Source organism: Chlamydotis macqueenii, chromosome 27 (genome assembly GCF_036417535.1).
Source record: "Chlamydotis macqueenii isolate bChlMac1 chromosome 27, bChlMac1.mat, whole genome shotgun sequence".
NCBI classification, from domain to species: domain Eukaryota; kingdom Metazoa; phylum Chordata; class Aves; order Otidiformes; family Otididae; genus Chlamydotis; species Chlamydotis macqueenii.
Genome location: NC_141582.1, coordinates 6,033,654 through 6,051,094, shown reverse-complemented (window position 1 = coordinate 6,051,094; position 17,441 = coordinate 6,033,654). Strand labels below are relative to the sequence as shown.

The following is a 17,441-nucleotide window of genomic DNA, read 5'->3' as shown; positions in this document are numbered from 1 at the left end:
CTGGGTATCAGCAGAGAGTGAGAAATATAGGGAACTATATCCCAAAACTGCCCAACAAATGCCTTTTGAAAACAGAAGACAATTTTTTGAGCCTAGGAGGTTGCTCCGTTTTCCCCATCTTTCATTTTGCTGGCAGCACAGTACTTTCTTTGTGATATCATCTTTACTTTCTCACAGCTTGGTCACTCTTAGCACAGGAATGCTTTGCTTTGCAGTTCCACTCTCTAATCCATGATTTCCCGACTTGATCATGTCCCTTTAACCATCCACTGAATTTTTTCCTTTTATTCTCTTATAGTAGCTTTTCCCTCTCTATACTGTGGTACTAGAGAATGTCCATCACGGTGTACAAACCCCATCAGGTGTCTTTGGGAGCATGACCTTTACAAAGGGTAGAACCTATGCCTCTAATTTTTCCTAGGTGAAAACATGCATCACGGTGAGCTTGGCATTCTGTTTTGAAGTCATTGCTTGACAAAAAATACGAAAACAGAAGAAATGGTCACGCTTCCCTCAAATGCTCTCCTAGCCTCCAACAAATTGCAGTGTAGGAACTTTTAAAATGGGATTCCTGTGTGTTTACCTCCAGCAGACTTCTCTGCAGCTGTCCAGGCGTGGTGTGGAGGGACGAGCACAGAGCAGTCGGGAAACCTGGGCTGAGTGAGGAGGAGAACCCCTGTGCAATGAGGAGTGCTTTCCAAAGCTCACTTGTTTATGCTGCTGGGGGACCAAGATGGTCCCTCACTGTGACATTAGTGTATCTGCACAAATAAGCGTGATGGAGCTTACGGCAACAGCTCTGAGCGGAGAGGAGCTGTTACAGCGCTGGACCAAGGCTCCTGCCTGGGAGTGACCCTGCTGTACCGCAGCGTGTGCTGCTCTCCTGACTGCCAGTTGTGAGGAGGAGCAGATGATGAACGTGGTGCTTTGCCAGGCTCCGTTAGTAGTCTTGAAGCTGTGTGTGCTTGTTGAACAGAGTTGTGTGCACAGCAGCTGAAGCCATCAGACAAAAAGCGATGCCTTCCAGATCCCTTCTCTCCATCTAGAGGCTATTATGAATGTGATACCATTGTTCTGTGCTTATCTATCTCTTCCCCCCATCCTCTAACTCTGCTCTGAAGGGCTTTGGCACTCAAAGCTCATGTGTCCCTACACAAAGCAGAGCAATTATAGCATGATCTCAATGTGGTTTTCATTACAGCATTAACAAAACATTTCTTATTTATGGGTCTTTCTCATAGGCAGTTTCTCTAGCTCAGAGAGTGTTCCAGTGTCTTTCTACGTTCCTATCTCCCCACAAAATGGGTTTGAAAGAAAAACCTTGCTTGCAGAGTTGTCACAAGGAGTGGCATAAGAGGAGGAGTCAGCCAGGAGGAACGGCGATTGCGCTTTTGTAGGCCGTGCGGAGAATTGTGGAGGTATTTTGCCTCATCTGAGGTGACAAAGGGACAACAGAAGTGCTCAGGCTCACGATGGCTGAAGGCTACCCATCTCGAGTGGGCTGAGGGACAGAGAACAGCCTTAGCACAGATGTTCCTGAGGGAGTCCTGTGTGCGAGCAGCCAGGCTCCCACCCCCAATTTGGCTGTACTAATCTGATAGACCAGAGTCTTCTCCTGCAGGAGAAGAAAACTAGGTCAAAGCATTTTCTGAGATGCACTTTAGTTGAAAGCAAATCATAAATACAGGGATAAGAGAAGGAAATTCTTAGTCTGTGATATATGGGAAGTTTGGCAAGCAGCTTTTGCAGCCTTTTCTGGACTAAAATATTGCTGGTATCGCAAGTCCAACAATCAGCACTTGCAATACTGCCGTGGCAATTTGAAAACGTTGTGCCTGCTTAAATCCTTCTGTGGGAGATCTTTGCAGTCAGCGTTCAGTATGCCAGCTGATTCTTAGGTGAACCATTCACCAAAGAAAGGGCTGTTAATTTTAGCTTGGTGGTATGATGAAAAGAAAGTAGTACTGTCTGGCTTGGTGACCTTCTTTGGGTTTTTGTACCTCTCTTTTATAGAGGTCTGCTCTTCAGTGTTAAAACATCATGCATATATTGAGGCTTTTATTACTATGGTTGGGAAGTACTCCAAGTCCTGGCTTGCCAAAGGGTTACACCCTGCTAATGGCAAAAGAAACTATTCATTAATGCTGGGAATAATAGATTTTACAGGCTACAAATAGTTGTTAAAAGGTGTAGGAATGCTGGGTAGTGAATTACAGGCATTTGAGCAGTAGAAAGTACCTTGTTGAAAGGGCATCCACAGAAAACAGATGGATTTTTGAGGTGTTTGGCCCTTCTCCGTTTCTGCACACCGCTTATAGCAGTCTTCCAGTATCTAAAGGGAGTTGGTAGGAAAGATGGGGAGAAGCTCTTCAGCAGGGCCTGCTGTGACAGGGGTAATGGTTTTAAAATAGAGGGAGGTAAATATAAGGAAAAAATTTTTTCCTTATGAGGGTGGTGAGGCACTGGCCCAGGACGCCCAGAGAGGCGGTGGAAGCCCCATCTCTGGAAACATTCCAGGCCAGGTTGGCCGGGGCTCTGAGCAACCTGATCTGGTTGGAGATGTCCCTGCTCCTGGCCAGGGGGGTGGCACTGGGTGGGCTTTAGAGGTCCCTTCCCACTCAAAGCTTTCTGTGATTCTGTGACTGACTAGTTTCAGTTGCCTGTGTGCAGTGTCCTGTGGGGGTTTTCATACAGCGAGAACTGATTTTGCTTGGTGGAGTGATAAGAGGTGCTCAGGGAAGGAGGAAACTCTGCCCATTACTGTGGGCAGACTTTCTCAAAAGTGAGGCATTGCAGTATTTCCTGAAGATGTTCGAGCTCTGCCCCTGACTGGTGTGATCGAGGCCTGGGCATCCTTTCTGTAAAACCGGCAAAGGAGGCAAAGTGATTTCTTCGGTTACGCAGCCAGCGAGCAACCAAGCCGAGAACAGAAATCACTTCCTGGGCAGCAAAGTCAGCGACGTAGTCGAGCGCTCCGCCCCCTGCCTTCCACAGCTCTTCCACTGGTATTGTCAGCTGAGAGGAGTCCAAACCACAAAATTCGGATTTTGGCATGAGATCTGGAGTTTGGTAGTGTTCAGACCCATCTCATACTGCAGAGGAATACGGCAAGTTTTTTTCTGTAGCAGACGAAAAGCGGCGTTCTTTCAAATGCGTCCTGCAGATAGAGATGCAATAGCAGATGAGAAGCATTGTTTGGTTTGGTTTCCCTGTGTAAGTTTTCCAGGAAGGAGTCAAATGGCCAGTGTTATGCAAACCAAATGGATCTTCTTTTGTTTAGAGCGAAGGAAAATCGTCACTCATTTTTGTGGTGAAACACAAACATTCTCCAAACAAAATAATCTTTCCCTGTAGCCAGCCTGGCCAGCCATGAGCCCCCTCCTGGGACTCTGAGCCTGATAAACTTGCTAGAGAGGCATAGACTTCAATGCCAGCTGGGAGTGGGAAGGGAGAGAAAGAAAAACAAAAAGCTGATGAGATCTAAGTAAAAGGCCTTGCAGAATTAAGCCAGCTCTTGTTTAGTGAATGCTGGCATGGAGAATTCTTTGACCTTTGCTGCCAGTGCTAGCAAAGGAGAAAACAAGACACTGGTCTTCATTCTCCTGGCATATGTGCGCTGAGACAATGTCGTGAACTTACGGGAACTGATGATACCTTCATAAACCAGGGTGAGAACGGGACTGCAGGGCTGGAGTCACCACTGTGCATCTGCTTTGCTTGTGCAAAGTGGGAAATGCTGCTGGCCGGATCTGGTAACTCCATTGCAAAACTGAGTGCCTACATATGATGCAAGCTCGCCATAAACCGAGCGCCTGTGCGGTAGGCGATCGGAACTGAGGGGTGAGCACTGTATCGCTGCGTGCTTTAAATGCCTGTTGTCTGTCTGCCTCTCTTCTAATGAGGAAGCGATCTTCCAGAGCGTATGGGGCTAGCAAAGGAGTACCCTGTGCTGGAAACATCTGCTCCTAATGGTTAGCATAGTGGAAATGCGTTCTTGTGCTGAGACTGGGAAAACAGCAATAGTATGGTGCTTTGCAGGCTGACGGCAGGGGCAGGCATCTAGAGGGATCACAGAAGCGTGGAAGCTGCTCACAGTAGGTGAGCAGGAGTGAAGCCTGTTTGTGAAAACCATATGGCTGCTTAAAATGTTTCACTTTCGGCTGTTTGCCTGTGTCAAACAGTCATTAAGAAAATAACTGCTGTGGGTAACCCAAAAATTCCAGTGTGTATATGCAGGCATGGGATCTGCTGGAAGCTGGAAACATAAGGAAAACTTCAGTGAAGGCTGCAGCTTTTCATTACCATTTCATTTTTTAAAATGGACTGTAAAAAATAAACATTTCCTAACCTACCTGAGGAAATATTCCTTTATATTGCTGCCAAAGCAAAGAAATACACTGGCATGAAATAGGGATTATAATGTGCGATAGGAGTTACTAGGGCAATATTACTGCTTTCTAAAGCTTTGTATTTGGTGGAAACCTCTCCTTTAGGAATGTCTGGGAAGAAATGCTTGACTTGGTGAGTCCTGCTTCTGCAGGAGGGGACAAACTCTTGCAGTTTGGATCTCTTATCTTTATGCTTCATCCACTGCAGTAAAATGTGCTGTGTGACACCGCTTCCGAGTGAACCACACTGAGCTAACCACTGAGAATGAGGCCAGCATCAACTGTGCTCTGCTGCTGTTGCCTTAATCGTTGTTAGACACCATCCGTGTGAACAAATTTGTCTTTGCAGCCAAGTGAAGAAGGAATAAGGCTCACAGCTGATGCAGAAATGACTTTGGAGAAGGTTGCCACGTTCTCTGACTTGTCTGTTCCTGGCTTTTCCGCTTTCCACTGGCACCTTAAATAGCCCTGTAACTCACACAAATTTCCTCAAAAACAAAAGAGCAGACAGAATAGCTCAGCTCCTCATTAGATGGCTGTTTAAATTTTTACGCTTGCTCCTTTCCATTCCCTGCTGCTGTCGGTGATGCACTGAACGCTGCCACCTTGCTCCCACGTTGGCAGTGTTACGGGCACCCTGGGAAGGTAAGTGCACCGCGCAGTTGTGCGGAGACTTTAGATGACTTTTAGAGACCCCAGGTTTGCTCTCTGCATTTCAAATAGCAAAGCAAGGTGGTGATGAATTGTATTCCTATTTCAACATGGCCCCATAGAATGAAGGTCTCTTCCGCTCTGCAGTACATAGAGATAAGGTTCAAGGTCTGGACTGAAGGTGAGATTTGTAAACCCCCACGTGTCTGAGAGGAGAAAGAGAAGGAATCTGTCAGGAAAGGAGGGGCTTTCAAACAAAATGAAAATTTTAACTGGAAGATTTTAGGAAGCTGGTGCTATTTGGTAACAGCTCATGTCAGGTCCATAAGCATCTCTATAGAAGATCCTAGAGATGGTTGTAAGTACAGCTGGTAAGGAGCTTTCTGATGCAATGACGTGCTTCTGGAAAATGCTGATTCAGCAGAATCAACGCCTTCTGTGGGAATGTGTGGTATCCAGTCCAAAAAAACCCCAGAAAAACATGCAGCTTGTCTGCCTGGTTTTCTGTCAATCTGGCTGGCTGGCAAATGGGCTAGGGAAGGTCCTTGGGATCCCCATCTCTCTGGTCACCAGCGGTGGTGTAAAGTTCTGATTTCAGTTTACCAAAGCAGAATATTAGCTGATGTTCATGTTGCCCAGGCAATTGCCTATTGATAATTTTTCTCACTCCACTTTTAAAACCGTAGTATAAGTTAGGTTGAAGGTTTAAGTTAGGTTCAGACGAGTCTGCCTTGAAGTGCAAGATTTTCCATAATATGCAATTTTCTTAACCTAGCTATTTCCAGTTATCTGTAATCTTTTGCAACTGCATCTGGTCTCCCATACAGAGTGGCTCTGACAGTCTACTCTGACCATTCAAAAAGCTTTGTATCTTGAGTTTTGTTGTGGCTCAGACATGCGGCACGAGAGATTTCAACAGGCCGGAGCAGCTGTAGGACTGGTGAGGGTGCTGCGTGCCAGATGTGGGTGACAGGCAGCGCAGGGCTTCCGATTGCTCCGAGGTGTTCCGCTCTGCAGGGACAGGGAGTCCTCAGCCCTTTTGTGGGAGCGGTGGTGGCACAAGGCTCTTTGTGGAATAGTGTTTCACAGTGAGAATGACGGAGAGCTGTGGCAGCCTGAAAACAAGACCATTTTCACGAGGGCTTTGCAAAGAAATTAGGAAGGAGGGTCAGCTGCCGTGTTTCCCTATCTTTCTTGGGTGGAGTAAGTGTGAGGTGTTGGCTTTTTTTTTACTGTGGTGCAGGGTATCTGCTGTTACCTTGTATTTTCTGTGTAACTCCATGCGCTGAAAGCGTGCCTACAGTTACCTCAGAGCAGCTGCTGTGCAATAGCTCTTTATCCCTCACACAGTGTTTGGTCTTGTTTAGGTATAAAGAGTGAGGATAAAACATTATTTAGGCTTGATCTTTACCACCTCTATTACTGACCAGGTAATAAACCCCATTATTTCTCTTTTTGCAGATGAGAAGCCTTTTGTAGTGGAGGATACCTACTTGCTCTGCCCAGCACCCGTGCTACGAGAAGTTGGCATGTATGTGTTTTTTCTGCATACTCAAATACTTACTCTGCCTGTGGGAAAATGAGTCTGTGTCATCTTTCTTACATGCATCTAATTCTGACCTTGTACTTGTTGGGTTAACTGGAGTTGTGCACTGGAGCACGGGGAACAGAGCACCAGCAGGGTGAATCAACCTGTGCATCAGGAGCCCCGGTTCCAGGGGATATTTTCTAGTAGAGGATTGTGGACTAGGTGATCTGACTTGTTTTTTATGGATTTGGTGGTTTTTTTTTTGTTTTCAGGGAAGCAGCTCTCCAAGTCAGTATGAATGATGGTCTGAGCTTCATCTCGAGCTCCGTCATCATCTCCAGCACGCACTGCGTAAGTGTCGATTCACGTGCCCGAAATGATTCGGTGGGATGGTGGTGCGTAACAACAGATGTTTGCTAAACTGATACTGGGGCTTCCAAGCTGAGTAAGCCTGCTGTGCGAAGAACCCGTTTCTCTCTTTGAAAAGTGAGCTTGTGAGTGTGGTAATATGATGCTTTGTGTATTACGTGTGCCGTAATGGTAAAGCTCCCCAGTCTTCAGTAAGCACCTCGGCCTCCGTATCAGCTGTAGGGTGCAGAGCAGAACAAGACCAGCAGCCTGGAGGTGTCTGTGCCTGCTTGGCCGCCGCGCAGTGAACAAGAAGCAAGTCCGCTGGCTTTGTTAGCTAGACCATTTCCTCTGCAGCAATGGTGCTGCTAACTGTGAAAGGTATATATGGGAGTTGTGCTCACACCCTCTGTCTGGAAACCAGTATAGCTGCCCGAAAAATGTGGGAGATTCTCCACTGAAGTGGCTGGCTTATGGCTGGCGTCCTTCATTGCTAGAGGTGAATTGCTGCACTCAGTCTCTGGTGGAATCAGGTAAAGGACGATGAAACCGTTTATAATTCTTGATATTGCTGAAGATGCTGCTTCTGCTAAGCCATGGCTGTTGGGAGTAGGGTGTGAAATGACTTGCACTAAAGGAGATAGTGGAGGAATTCACTTTGAGTTCAGAGCAGTCCTTCGTGCTTCAGTGTGTTCAGCTTTATTAAATAATCTGTGGGAAGACCTGTCTTCTGTACAGGGAATGGTTGGGGCACTGCTTTAATTCTTCTGTGTACTGACTTACTCTTTTGTTGAGAAGCCATAGTAGTCTTGCCAGAAAGACTTGGAAATCTGTCCGTGGCCTGCTTTCCTCCCTATCCGGTAAAGGCACATCGTGTTTCCGTACAGAATAAGTGAAAGGCTAAATTGTATAACGTCGGATTACCAGCAGTCTTCTGTGGTCCACAAAGGCTGATGCGCAAGATGAGAAAAAAAGTCTTTTGTGTCACTTGACCTTGATACTTGTTCAACAAGGACAAGATTGTGTGGAGAGACAGTGTTCAGAGCTTGCATGAGGGGTTATAGTCCAAAACTTACAAGCCTTCCTTATGCCTTAAAAGAAAGGAATGTATTTTATTAGTTAATTTTTTTAGTTCAAGTTGCTTCTCTTTGCTCACTGGCAAAAATGTATTTGCAAGTTGTCAGCAGATTACAGGAATATTTTCCTATGCTTTGTTCGTATGAGGCAAGACATGTGAAAGAATTCCTAGAGAAAAATTATTCTTCCTGATATACATTCTTCTGCGGATAGAATTATTTCTAGGTTATAGAAGATGAAACATCTGTTCCTTTTCTATTGTTTTAGTAACTGTAAGGAAACTTTTGAGAATGCCAGTACGTCACAGCAGCACCTACTACTCTGATGCCTCCAAATTGCGAAAATGCATTTGCAGTGCTGCCAAGCACTGCTAATCCAGGTCCTACATCCAAGCCCAAATGCAGCGACGTGCAGTGGCTGTTCTGAAAATTATATCACAGGCTTCACTAATCGGGGAAGTTTCTTCTGGGTAAACAGGCATTTTGTCTTTGTAGTAGTGTTTTTTTTTTTTTTTGAAGTTCTGTTTAAAGATGAAACTGTTTACTGAGACTGCAATCCTCTCTTTAATTAAGATTACAAGAGCTCCAGTCCTGGAAATACCCGTATAGAAAATGTGCCCCAAATTACTTGTTTAATTGACTGCAGACCTGGAAGTTAGGTCTGTTTGAAGATCTGCAGCCCAAGTGGGACAGTCAGAAAGCTGTGGGATGAACTGATGGTAACAAGCAGGGGGAAAACTGAGGTTTTCTTCCCCGTGTGCAAACTAAGCAATCAGTGCTTTGAGTTTCCTCTCCGTGTATTTCAGAAATGATCAGGTTTGGAAGGAGATCTGGAGTGTGGTCTTCAAAAAGCTTCCAAAATGGCAATCAGCAGCGACCTAACGTGACAGCCCCACGCTCACTTTTATGCAGTGCCTTGAAACCCAATCTCGTTGCTCTCCAGAAATGGCTATTTAGGGGAAGCAGGAACAAAGGAAGGGGCTTGATGGCCTTGATGGGCTTTACCATTTCTTTATTTTTTCATGTCGCTCCACAACAGAATCTTCCTATGCAATATGTAAATAACCTACAAATATCTCATTTTCCCTATCAGCAATACCTGTCCTGTTCTACGCGCTACCCACTTTCAAGGACTATCTAGAGGTAATTCAGGGAAGAAAATTCAATTAAGGACATAGCTGAAGCAGACAGCTGCATTCTCAGCAAGTAAAGACCAAAAATGAACAGTAAGAAAAGTCGGTCAGACTTGTGAATGTAGGTATTTGAAAATCAGGATGGATAGAGCCTACACATTGAACTTTCTAATAAGCTTTTCGATCACCCTAGCTGGCAAAAACTTTAGTGTGGGTTTTCATGGTAAGGAAATTGGGCCAGTTTCCTGCAGGTTAATAGAGCAAAGCTATTTTATACTGGCATAGGTCCCGACCTTTTTTTGGTATCTAAAGACTCCTAGGAACGAGGCAGCTACATTAATGTCAGGTTTTATTGAGCAGTGAAAACTCTAGAGGAAAGAAAAGGCTTTTCATCTTAGACAGATAGGTCACTTTTTAGAAAGAGACAAGGGATCAAAGCCTTTGCCTTTTCTAGAAGCGCATCACAGCTTTAGTGCTGGAGCTCAGCAAGACCCGACTCCTGCGATGGCCAGAAGGAGGAGGGGGGAAGAGCGCATAGTGCTTCTGTGCTCACATTGTGTTTTCTAACACCGAGTGCCAGCTGCTGAAAATGGGATACTGGGATTTTTTGCCTTGCCCAGTGCTGTCGTTTTTGTAAGGTTGCCAGTTAAAAGTACTTTTTGCAGGCTGTGCTGCCTTCATATTCAAATGCTGAATGCGTGGCAGAAAGCATTCTGTGTGCTTGTCCCCCTCAGGAAATGTCACTGGTCTGTGTCTCTGAATGCAGTAATGCACACACCTCTCTGGTGTAAACTGACTCCCTCTGGGAACAGCCAGAGCTTTTGCTTGAGCCCATATTGCTGAACTGAAGTAATTATTTGCATTTTTTCCCCTTGAGGTGTAAAATCTGCTACAGCATTTCAAGGGGGAGAAAATGAGGGAAGATTAGGAATGAAGACATACGTAATGGCTGATTTCATCTCCTGCTTAGTCTGACAGACACTTAAACACATCTCCCCTTCCAGCGTCAAGTGATACGACTTGTCAAATCTGGGAACACCAAATGAGACCTCACTGGCTGGGGTTTTGGGGTTTTTGTTTTAAGGAGTCAAACATGCAGCTCGGAGCTTCTACCTACGCTTTCAAATCTGGGCACTTTGGAATCCACTTCCTGGGCCGCAGGTGGTCTGTGCTTTGAGGGACTCATTGTTTTCCCTAGCTTTCTGCTTCCTGAAACGTGGCAGGCTTCAAAGTCTGTAGCCTCCAAAAAAGCGCAAGGAGCATCAGAAACCAAACTGCATGTGTTCTGTTGTATTCTGCTGTTTGCTCAATCGTTTGTGCTTTCCAATGTCAGATAAAAGGCATGACTTGTAGATGCTTTTATACCTCCTTTTCCATCGGACTCAAGGAATTGCTGGTTTAGATTCCCAAAATAAAATCGCCAGCAGTGCTGAAATTTTGTCTTTTGAAGTAAGTCTCCAGGCTTTCCTGGTACTTACTGCAATTCTCTCTTCTCTGTGGAAAGGGAATTGATTTTTTTTTTTCATTTAACAAAAGAAAACAGAAGAATGTGTGGGAGAGACTTGTAAAGATGCTTTTGTTGCAGAGGATCTTTCAGCATTTCCATTTTAAAGTATATTTGGGGAAGACTTGCAGTCACATAAAAGTAATTTCAGCTGGCCCAGGTGGAGTAAAATCTCCATTTAAAAAAGAATCAAAGTTCTTCTCAGCTGGCCCAGTTACTTTCAAGCCTGAGGTACGAAACAGTCCATAGGAGGTCTTTGGGGATTTTATTTTGTTTTTTGTCCTTGGGATTTTCAATATGAGCATTCAGAGGCAAGAGAGTCAATTACACGTGGGAGATGCTTTTGAATTCCTTGTGATAAGTAACCCTGGAATTTGCCCAGGCGCAGCAGCCAACAGATGAAGCTCCAGACGAGGTCTGTCTGATGCGTAAGGAAGTACCGGTCAGAACAGAGCTTCCCTCCCCAGCCTCATGCAGAGGCCTTTAGGTAAAGGTGGAGTTGTCATGTTCTGGAGACGGTAAAAAGCACTGACTGTGGAATTGCACGGGGCTGCTCTGTTTTCAGAGTGCAGTCTTTTCCTCAAAGAGGAGTGAAAGAAAGAAAAAAGGTAGAACCAGGTTATAGAGGAGAATTTTTTGTTTGTTTTGGTGAGTGCGACTCCCTCTCCCACCCTCATGTTAGTTCCTCAGGAATAGTACTTCTGTTGTGGTTCGTTACCATCTTGGCTTGTCTGCTGGTTTTGGTGCTCTAAAGCCTAACGGGAAACCTGGCCGGGCACTGCCGGATGCGCTCCGGATGATAAAATATCAGAGCATACATCTGTCAGGGGTGCAAAACAGGGGCTGCTGGAGAGACCAGGTATCGCACCCGCTGCTGTGAGGTGATAAACCAGGCTGACCCCAGTTAATCACGTACGCACAGGGGGCTAGGGGCTGCAGCGTACCTTCTCAGATCCCGAGTGGTGCAGGGCAAGAAGAGGCACGTACTTCGGGGGGAAGAAACTGTGTCCTGCTCGCCCTCACGGGGTGCCTGCGGCGGCCCTCGACAGCTGGGCTCAGTGAGGAGCTCTGTGGACAAAAAGGTTTTTTTCTTGTTGGAGGAATGCAGTGATTTCCATTTATCTGTCAGAAATGGGCCAGACACAGGAGCTGTTGTGGTTGGGCAAAGCATTTGTTTCATTAAATTATGGAACGCAGATGAAACCCTCTAGCTTAGGGCAGAATGATAGTGCGTGTAAATACCACGCTCGCTGGTGCCCTCTCCGGATGGCCGATACTATTTTTCATTCAAAGGTTTGCTGACTGCACACCCCGGACTGAGGATTACTGCCTGGCTTCTGGTAAAGCCGCTACCAGTGGCGGGGTTTATTTGGGAAGCAAGAGGGAAACACTGTGTCAATCAGGGGCTGCAGACAGAAGTTTATCCTGCTCCCCACTACCTGACGTGTTACCCAGTTAAACTAAGACAGGGCTGTCCTGAGTGTGATTTAGGGTGTTGTTTGGCCCGGGCTATGTGACCCCTGGCAGCTACCCCACCAGAACAAGGGAATGGCTGGAATGAGAGTGTTCTTAAGATCTGGAGACAGCGTGCTGTTTATATGCTTAGCTGGGGGATAAGATGCCAGCATCTCCAGTATGACAAAGCTCAGCTGGCTGGAAGCGTTTGACGAATTTGTCTCTTGGCTTGCTTGTCTTGAAGAGTTACTAATTTGTTTCTCTGAAGTTGGCTTTTCAATATCTGTACCTTTTAAAATAATGTTTCTCTTTCAAATGAAAGTTTGCCATGGGGGAAGGAATGCCCCCTTCCATACAGAGGGCAGTGAGGCTGCGTTGTTACTGCATTACCTGAGCAAAAGAGAGCAGAGCCACGCGGGGACATCCAGCTGACCTCTGCTGCTGGCAGGAGGTGCTAAATGGCAGCCCTGAGTACTGAAGCCTGCAAAGTCCAGAGGCACGTGTAAGGGCAGGGCACTGCTTCTAAAGAGCTGTCCTTAAGGCTGTGGCATCACACGGGCCCAGAGGGAAGCTGGGCTTGCTCCTCTGTGTCCTTCTGGACAAGGTAATCTCTTCTGTATAGAGTCCAAAGTAGGTTTAAAGCCCTTCCTCTCTCCAGCCCTTGGAATCAGTTGTGACTACTTGGGCTGAGATTTCAGCAGCAGGCTAGCCTTGAAAGCATTCTTTAGGAGGCTTGTGTATGTATCCTGGGCGTCTGTTTAGCAACTGGGTCCTCCAGTTCTGAGTGTCAAGGAGGTATTTTGGCTATAAATAATGTTTAGTTACCAGATCTTGTCACCATCCATCTCTGTTGCTTGACTCAAAGTAGGCAGAGGCCCCGCCTAGGGTTGGGGGGGTGAGACACACCACACCCTCGCCCCCGTTCTGCTGCTCTTATTTACCTGGCCTTTGTTGTGGAGTCACAGCTACGGATCGGACTTGCTCCAGGTGCTGTGTGACCACAGAAGGCAGAGACAGATCCTGCCCCCGAATTCCTACTGTCTCACTCCTTGCAGCAAAGCTGTTTACTTCAGACGTTACAATGCTCTTGCTGTCAGCCAAGCGCTCTCAGCTTTCCGGTGCCTCAGAAAGGCCTCACCTCCCAGGGTGGGCTGGGCTGGCTGCTTTGCAGGTGATGAGGTGCCGTTGTTCTCCGTTGCAGAGGTCTCTGTGCAGCGTGCTAGCAGGGGCCAAACGCACCTAGTAACTGAATAAATACAATAAGGGCTTCAGAAACAATTGGACGCGTTTAGGTGTGACTTACATGAACAGTTTATTTTCACATACCATGAGAGACTGAATTCTTGTTGCCATGCCTGGTTTCCTCTCTCCTGGCTTCTAATACTAGGTTTTTTTAATGTGCCTGCATTTACAAAAGAGAGATTAAGGCAGAAAATAAGGATTGATGTAGTCTCCAGTCTCTGTCTGGGAGCTGACAACTTAGTGCTGCAGGTATTATCGTGTGACTGCACACCTCCTACCTTTTATCTGCCAGACCAGAATATGTTCATTGGGTGGCAGCTAATTAATGAGAGTTTAAAAAGTAGTTTCATTCTACTGCTGATGTCAGTGGACCTTTGATAGTTGAAGGCACCAAGAACTGTATTTACTCTCTGCTAAACATAAACCCGTGCTGTTACAAGAGTAACAGCAATAATATAAAGCATAGGACCACAAATGCAATGAGAACCGAGCATCCTCGGCTTCCGCTAGTGCTAAGACAAAAAAAAAACCCAACATTTCTTCTTCCTGGCTATTAGTCTCTGCATACCACCAGGATCCTGTACGCGGTTGCCCCGTATCAGGCTTCAGTGATATGAACGTGGTGTGCATCGCTCTTCATTTGCACCTGTTAATGTGTGGGAGTATGCTGCAGTGGTTTTCCCACTGTGTGAAGAAGAATTCGCAAGTAGTGGCTGGTGGAGATGGGAAGCTCTTACAAAGGGATTTACCGCTGTTCCCGTGTTAGGAGTTTGAGAACTGAAAGAGGGAGAATGTATTAAGTGCAGCTTCACGAAATGTGTGTGCATGCAGATGTGCGCCGAGCAGGTTGCGCAGCAGTATTGTCAGGAAAGGGAATGTGCAATAGAGGAAACAATTTATAAGGCAGCATTCAGAGGCAGGAAGTCAGTCCTGCTCTGCTGCTGCCAAGTTCTTCAGTGCAAAAAGAGAGCATCTCGGAGAGAAGCCAGGATGGGAATTAAAATAAGTCTTTGTTCATTTTCTAAAATGCTCCCAGAAGGGGAAAAACCACTAATGACCTCTTGCACTCTCAGACTCAAAACTGGAAGGGAGGTGAAAACTGCGGGGCTACAGTGATGGTGTAAAACAGGTCTTCCTGGGCAGCTCTCGACTGGGAGAGCAAGGAGCATCCCTAGGTGATGGTCCTGTACTGCCTGTATCGCCTGGTGGGAAACACATGATGCTTTTTCACAAGAAGGCAAGACAATGGAGGTATCCACGCGTGGACTGGGAGAGCACTCCTGTGGCAGGATGTTAGGCCTGCCTTAGACTAGCTCTGATTGAAGCTCATTTCTGTTTGTTGTGTGTATCCAGTTCATAGTGGATGGCTTCCCAGGTCACTCCTTGTTCCTTCAGGAGGACTAGGAGAGCTGTGCTTGTGAACAGGAGCGCCTTTCACCTGAAAGGGACATGTTGGCTCCGGGCAGTCTGGGGAAGTGAGTGAATTGGGAAGCGTATGCAATGAGTAAACTGGGCTTGCTCGTGCAAGCTAGGATCCTACCCAGTGCCAGTAGACACCAGCCCCTCCGGACCTGAGATGCTGGTGCTCCAATATCGCTCTTGGACGGGAAGATCTCGTGGTGGTTAAGCATGCTTGCTGGGCAGTGATCTTGGTGGCAGCCATTAAGAAATGGCTTGGGATGCTTGTTGAGATGACAGGTGGGGAACAGGCTTATTCCGGAAAGAAATCATCCCTCTGGTCTCCCATTTCCAGTGGCAAGGGTGCAGGAGCCACTGAAGTCGGCTGAAAAGGAGAACTTGGTCTCTTAACCAGGTTTTGCATTTGACAAATGGAGATTAGTACTGGCACAGCTTTATTACATCGAAGCATCTCTGTTTTCCTCCTGTGGCTCTTTGGAAGACTGAAGGGATTTGCACCTTTGAGTTAAACAATAGTGGATGGATTTGATCTTTAACTATGGAGAAAAAAAAGTTAGAAAATCCAGAAAGCACTGCAGGCTTATAGTAAAAACTAATGATGCCCTTCACTGAAGGTTTTTTATTAAAAAGGAATGTAATTCAATGCACAAGCACAATTTCAATTGTGGCTTTGTTCCGGGCTGTACAATTAAGGCTCTGCTAGTTATCAGTGTTCGTAAGTCTGCAGGCAATTAAAGTGCAGTCACTATTGTATCAATGGAGGCTTTATGAGACTGCAGAGTAACTGTAACGAGCGCTTTCCTCGGCCCTTGACCTGTCTGTTATTAGCTGAGGTATTGCTCTATGGGAGCTCCAGGGCATAGGATTTCAGGTTTGTTTCTAAAAGAAATTGCTCTTAAATGCTTTATGCTGCAAACATAATAGGCAGCGAATGTTTTTGCTGACCCAGGTCACCCTAAGAGTTAAATGTGCAGAGTATTTCACTCTATCGCTACGTGGGCTGGTTTATAATACCCTTAAGTGTGGTAGGCATGTTACAAACGCTGTGTTCCTGTGGTTTGGAAAGCAGAGATTCACAAAGGAGAGCGATACGTTGGAGCTGGGGGCAGAATCACAGAATAGAAGTTTTGAAAACTTTTAACTTGGAAAGATGAAGATAGTTTGTGGATAAGCAGACTGTGTTCCTGTGACGGTGCTGAAATGAAGCAGAAAATCTGTGCTATAATCCCCGCACACAGGGACACCTCCAATGGTGAAACCGCATTTAACATTTCAGTTGAAACAGAGCACTTTGAAACAGTGCGTTTGAACCAAAATGTTTTGTTTTATTGACATGTTTTTCTGTGTGAAATGTGATTTCAATTTAAGCTGAGTTTCAGAAGGAAACTTATCCCAAACGTGTCTTGTTGTGTGGGTCCAGGTCGTGCTGGCACGCTCTTAACCTTGTCGGACTCACGGCAAGCTGCTTGCAATGGCCCGTGAGGAACATCTCCTGTTCAGCTTGAGGGGGGTTATGTGAGTGTTAGCTCAAGGAAGGTGCTCCTGAGATTAAATCCTGCTTAAATGCAACGAATTTTGTAGATGTGCACAGAGGCAAGACATTCCAGAGCTGTAGCATGGTGTTTTCCTTCCTTTCCTGCCTTGCGAAGAAGTAAACCCACATCAAGCCATAAAAGGCTGCTGTTTTGACAAAGTCTTAATTCCACAGAATTTTGTCTGCTATTATTCCAGTTGCTATTCACCTCCTGAAATGGATTTAACATACTTCTTATTAGGGACTGCCTTCAGGCACAAATGGAAACCCAAATAACTGCTTAGGTTTCAGCAAAGGTTTTGTTTAGCTACAAGTGTTGGGGGACAGGAGATGCCTGTTTCAGAATAGGAGCTCCTCAGCCAGAACAGAAACATCTACAACCAAACACGCACTGTCAGGGGGAGAACTCGGGCTGCTGGTATTTGTTTCAGTGGAAGTGTGTGTGCAGATGGACCCTGAGAAGAGCACTCGGGAGGCTTTGTGTGTGCTGATTGCAGGCCGGTGATGTTCCTAGCCACAAAGCCAAGGCTCGCACGCTCACCGCCAGGACAGAATTGGAGCCTGACAAGACGCCGTGACCTCTACCTGTAGCTGTAGGGTGTGATTATCAAGATGCTCCTGTGTAGCTGGAGTGCTGAAAGCTTGCAGCTGAGATGCCCTGCTCCCTTCCATCTCTGCTGCTTCCTGCAGTGAGGCTGTTAAAATTGAAACACCTGAAATTTTGATGATGAACCAGGAATGATGTGACTAGTAAAGACCTGAGCAGCTGTTCAGTGGCGTGAAGACTTACCACTGTTTTTAGGCTTTGGTTCAGACTAGGTCTCTTGGCGGTGAAATTCAGGGGACAGGAGTTTTGTATCAGAAACAGGAACAGAATTTGGAGCGTTTTACCAAACCAGATGCCATGTCCCAGGGAGCCAGAAAACCGAAGAGGAGGGCGGAGGCCTTTGGACTTCAACACCTCTGGACAGGAGGTGCCTGTCACCTGAAGACTACAGAACCCTGATGCTGATGGAGAGCGTTTACAGCTGAAGAGGGAAAGCTCATGGGTCTGCAGGGTTTTGTCGTGTTGTGGTTTTTCAGAGACTGTCCCACCAGACCCTGCCGTGTTTAATGGAAGATCCCAGGTGCCGTAGGAGCGAGGCACTAGCCCAGGACTGCAC

General features: G+C 46.3%; 1 protein-coding gene across 1 annotated transcript in view; it reads left to right on the top strand.

Annotated features, from left to right (window-relative positions):
- The window catches only part of ANTXR1 (ANTXR cell adhesion molecule 1), a 109,413-nt gene that overhangs the window by 35,460 nt on the left and 56,512 nt on the right, over positions 1-17,441 (top strand). Inside the window, exons 11-12 of the mRNA XM_086767899.1 lie at positions 6,501-6,570; positions 6,840-6,918. Of these exons, the coding sequence (XP_086624025.1) occupies positions 6,501-6,570; positions 6,840-6,918 (149 nt within the window). The remainder of the gene's footprint in view (positions 1-6,500; positions 6,571-6,839; positions 6,919-17,441) is intronic.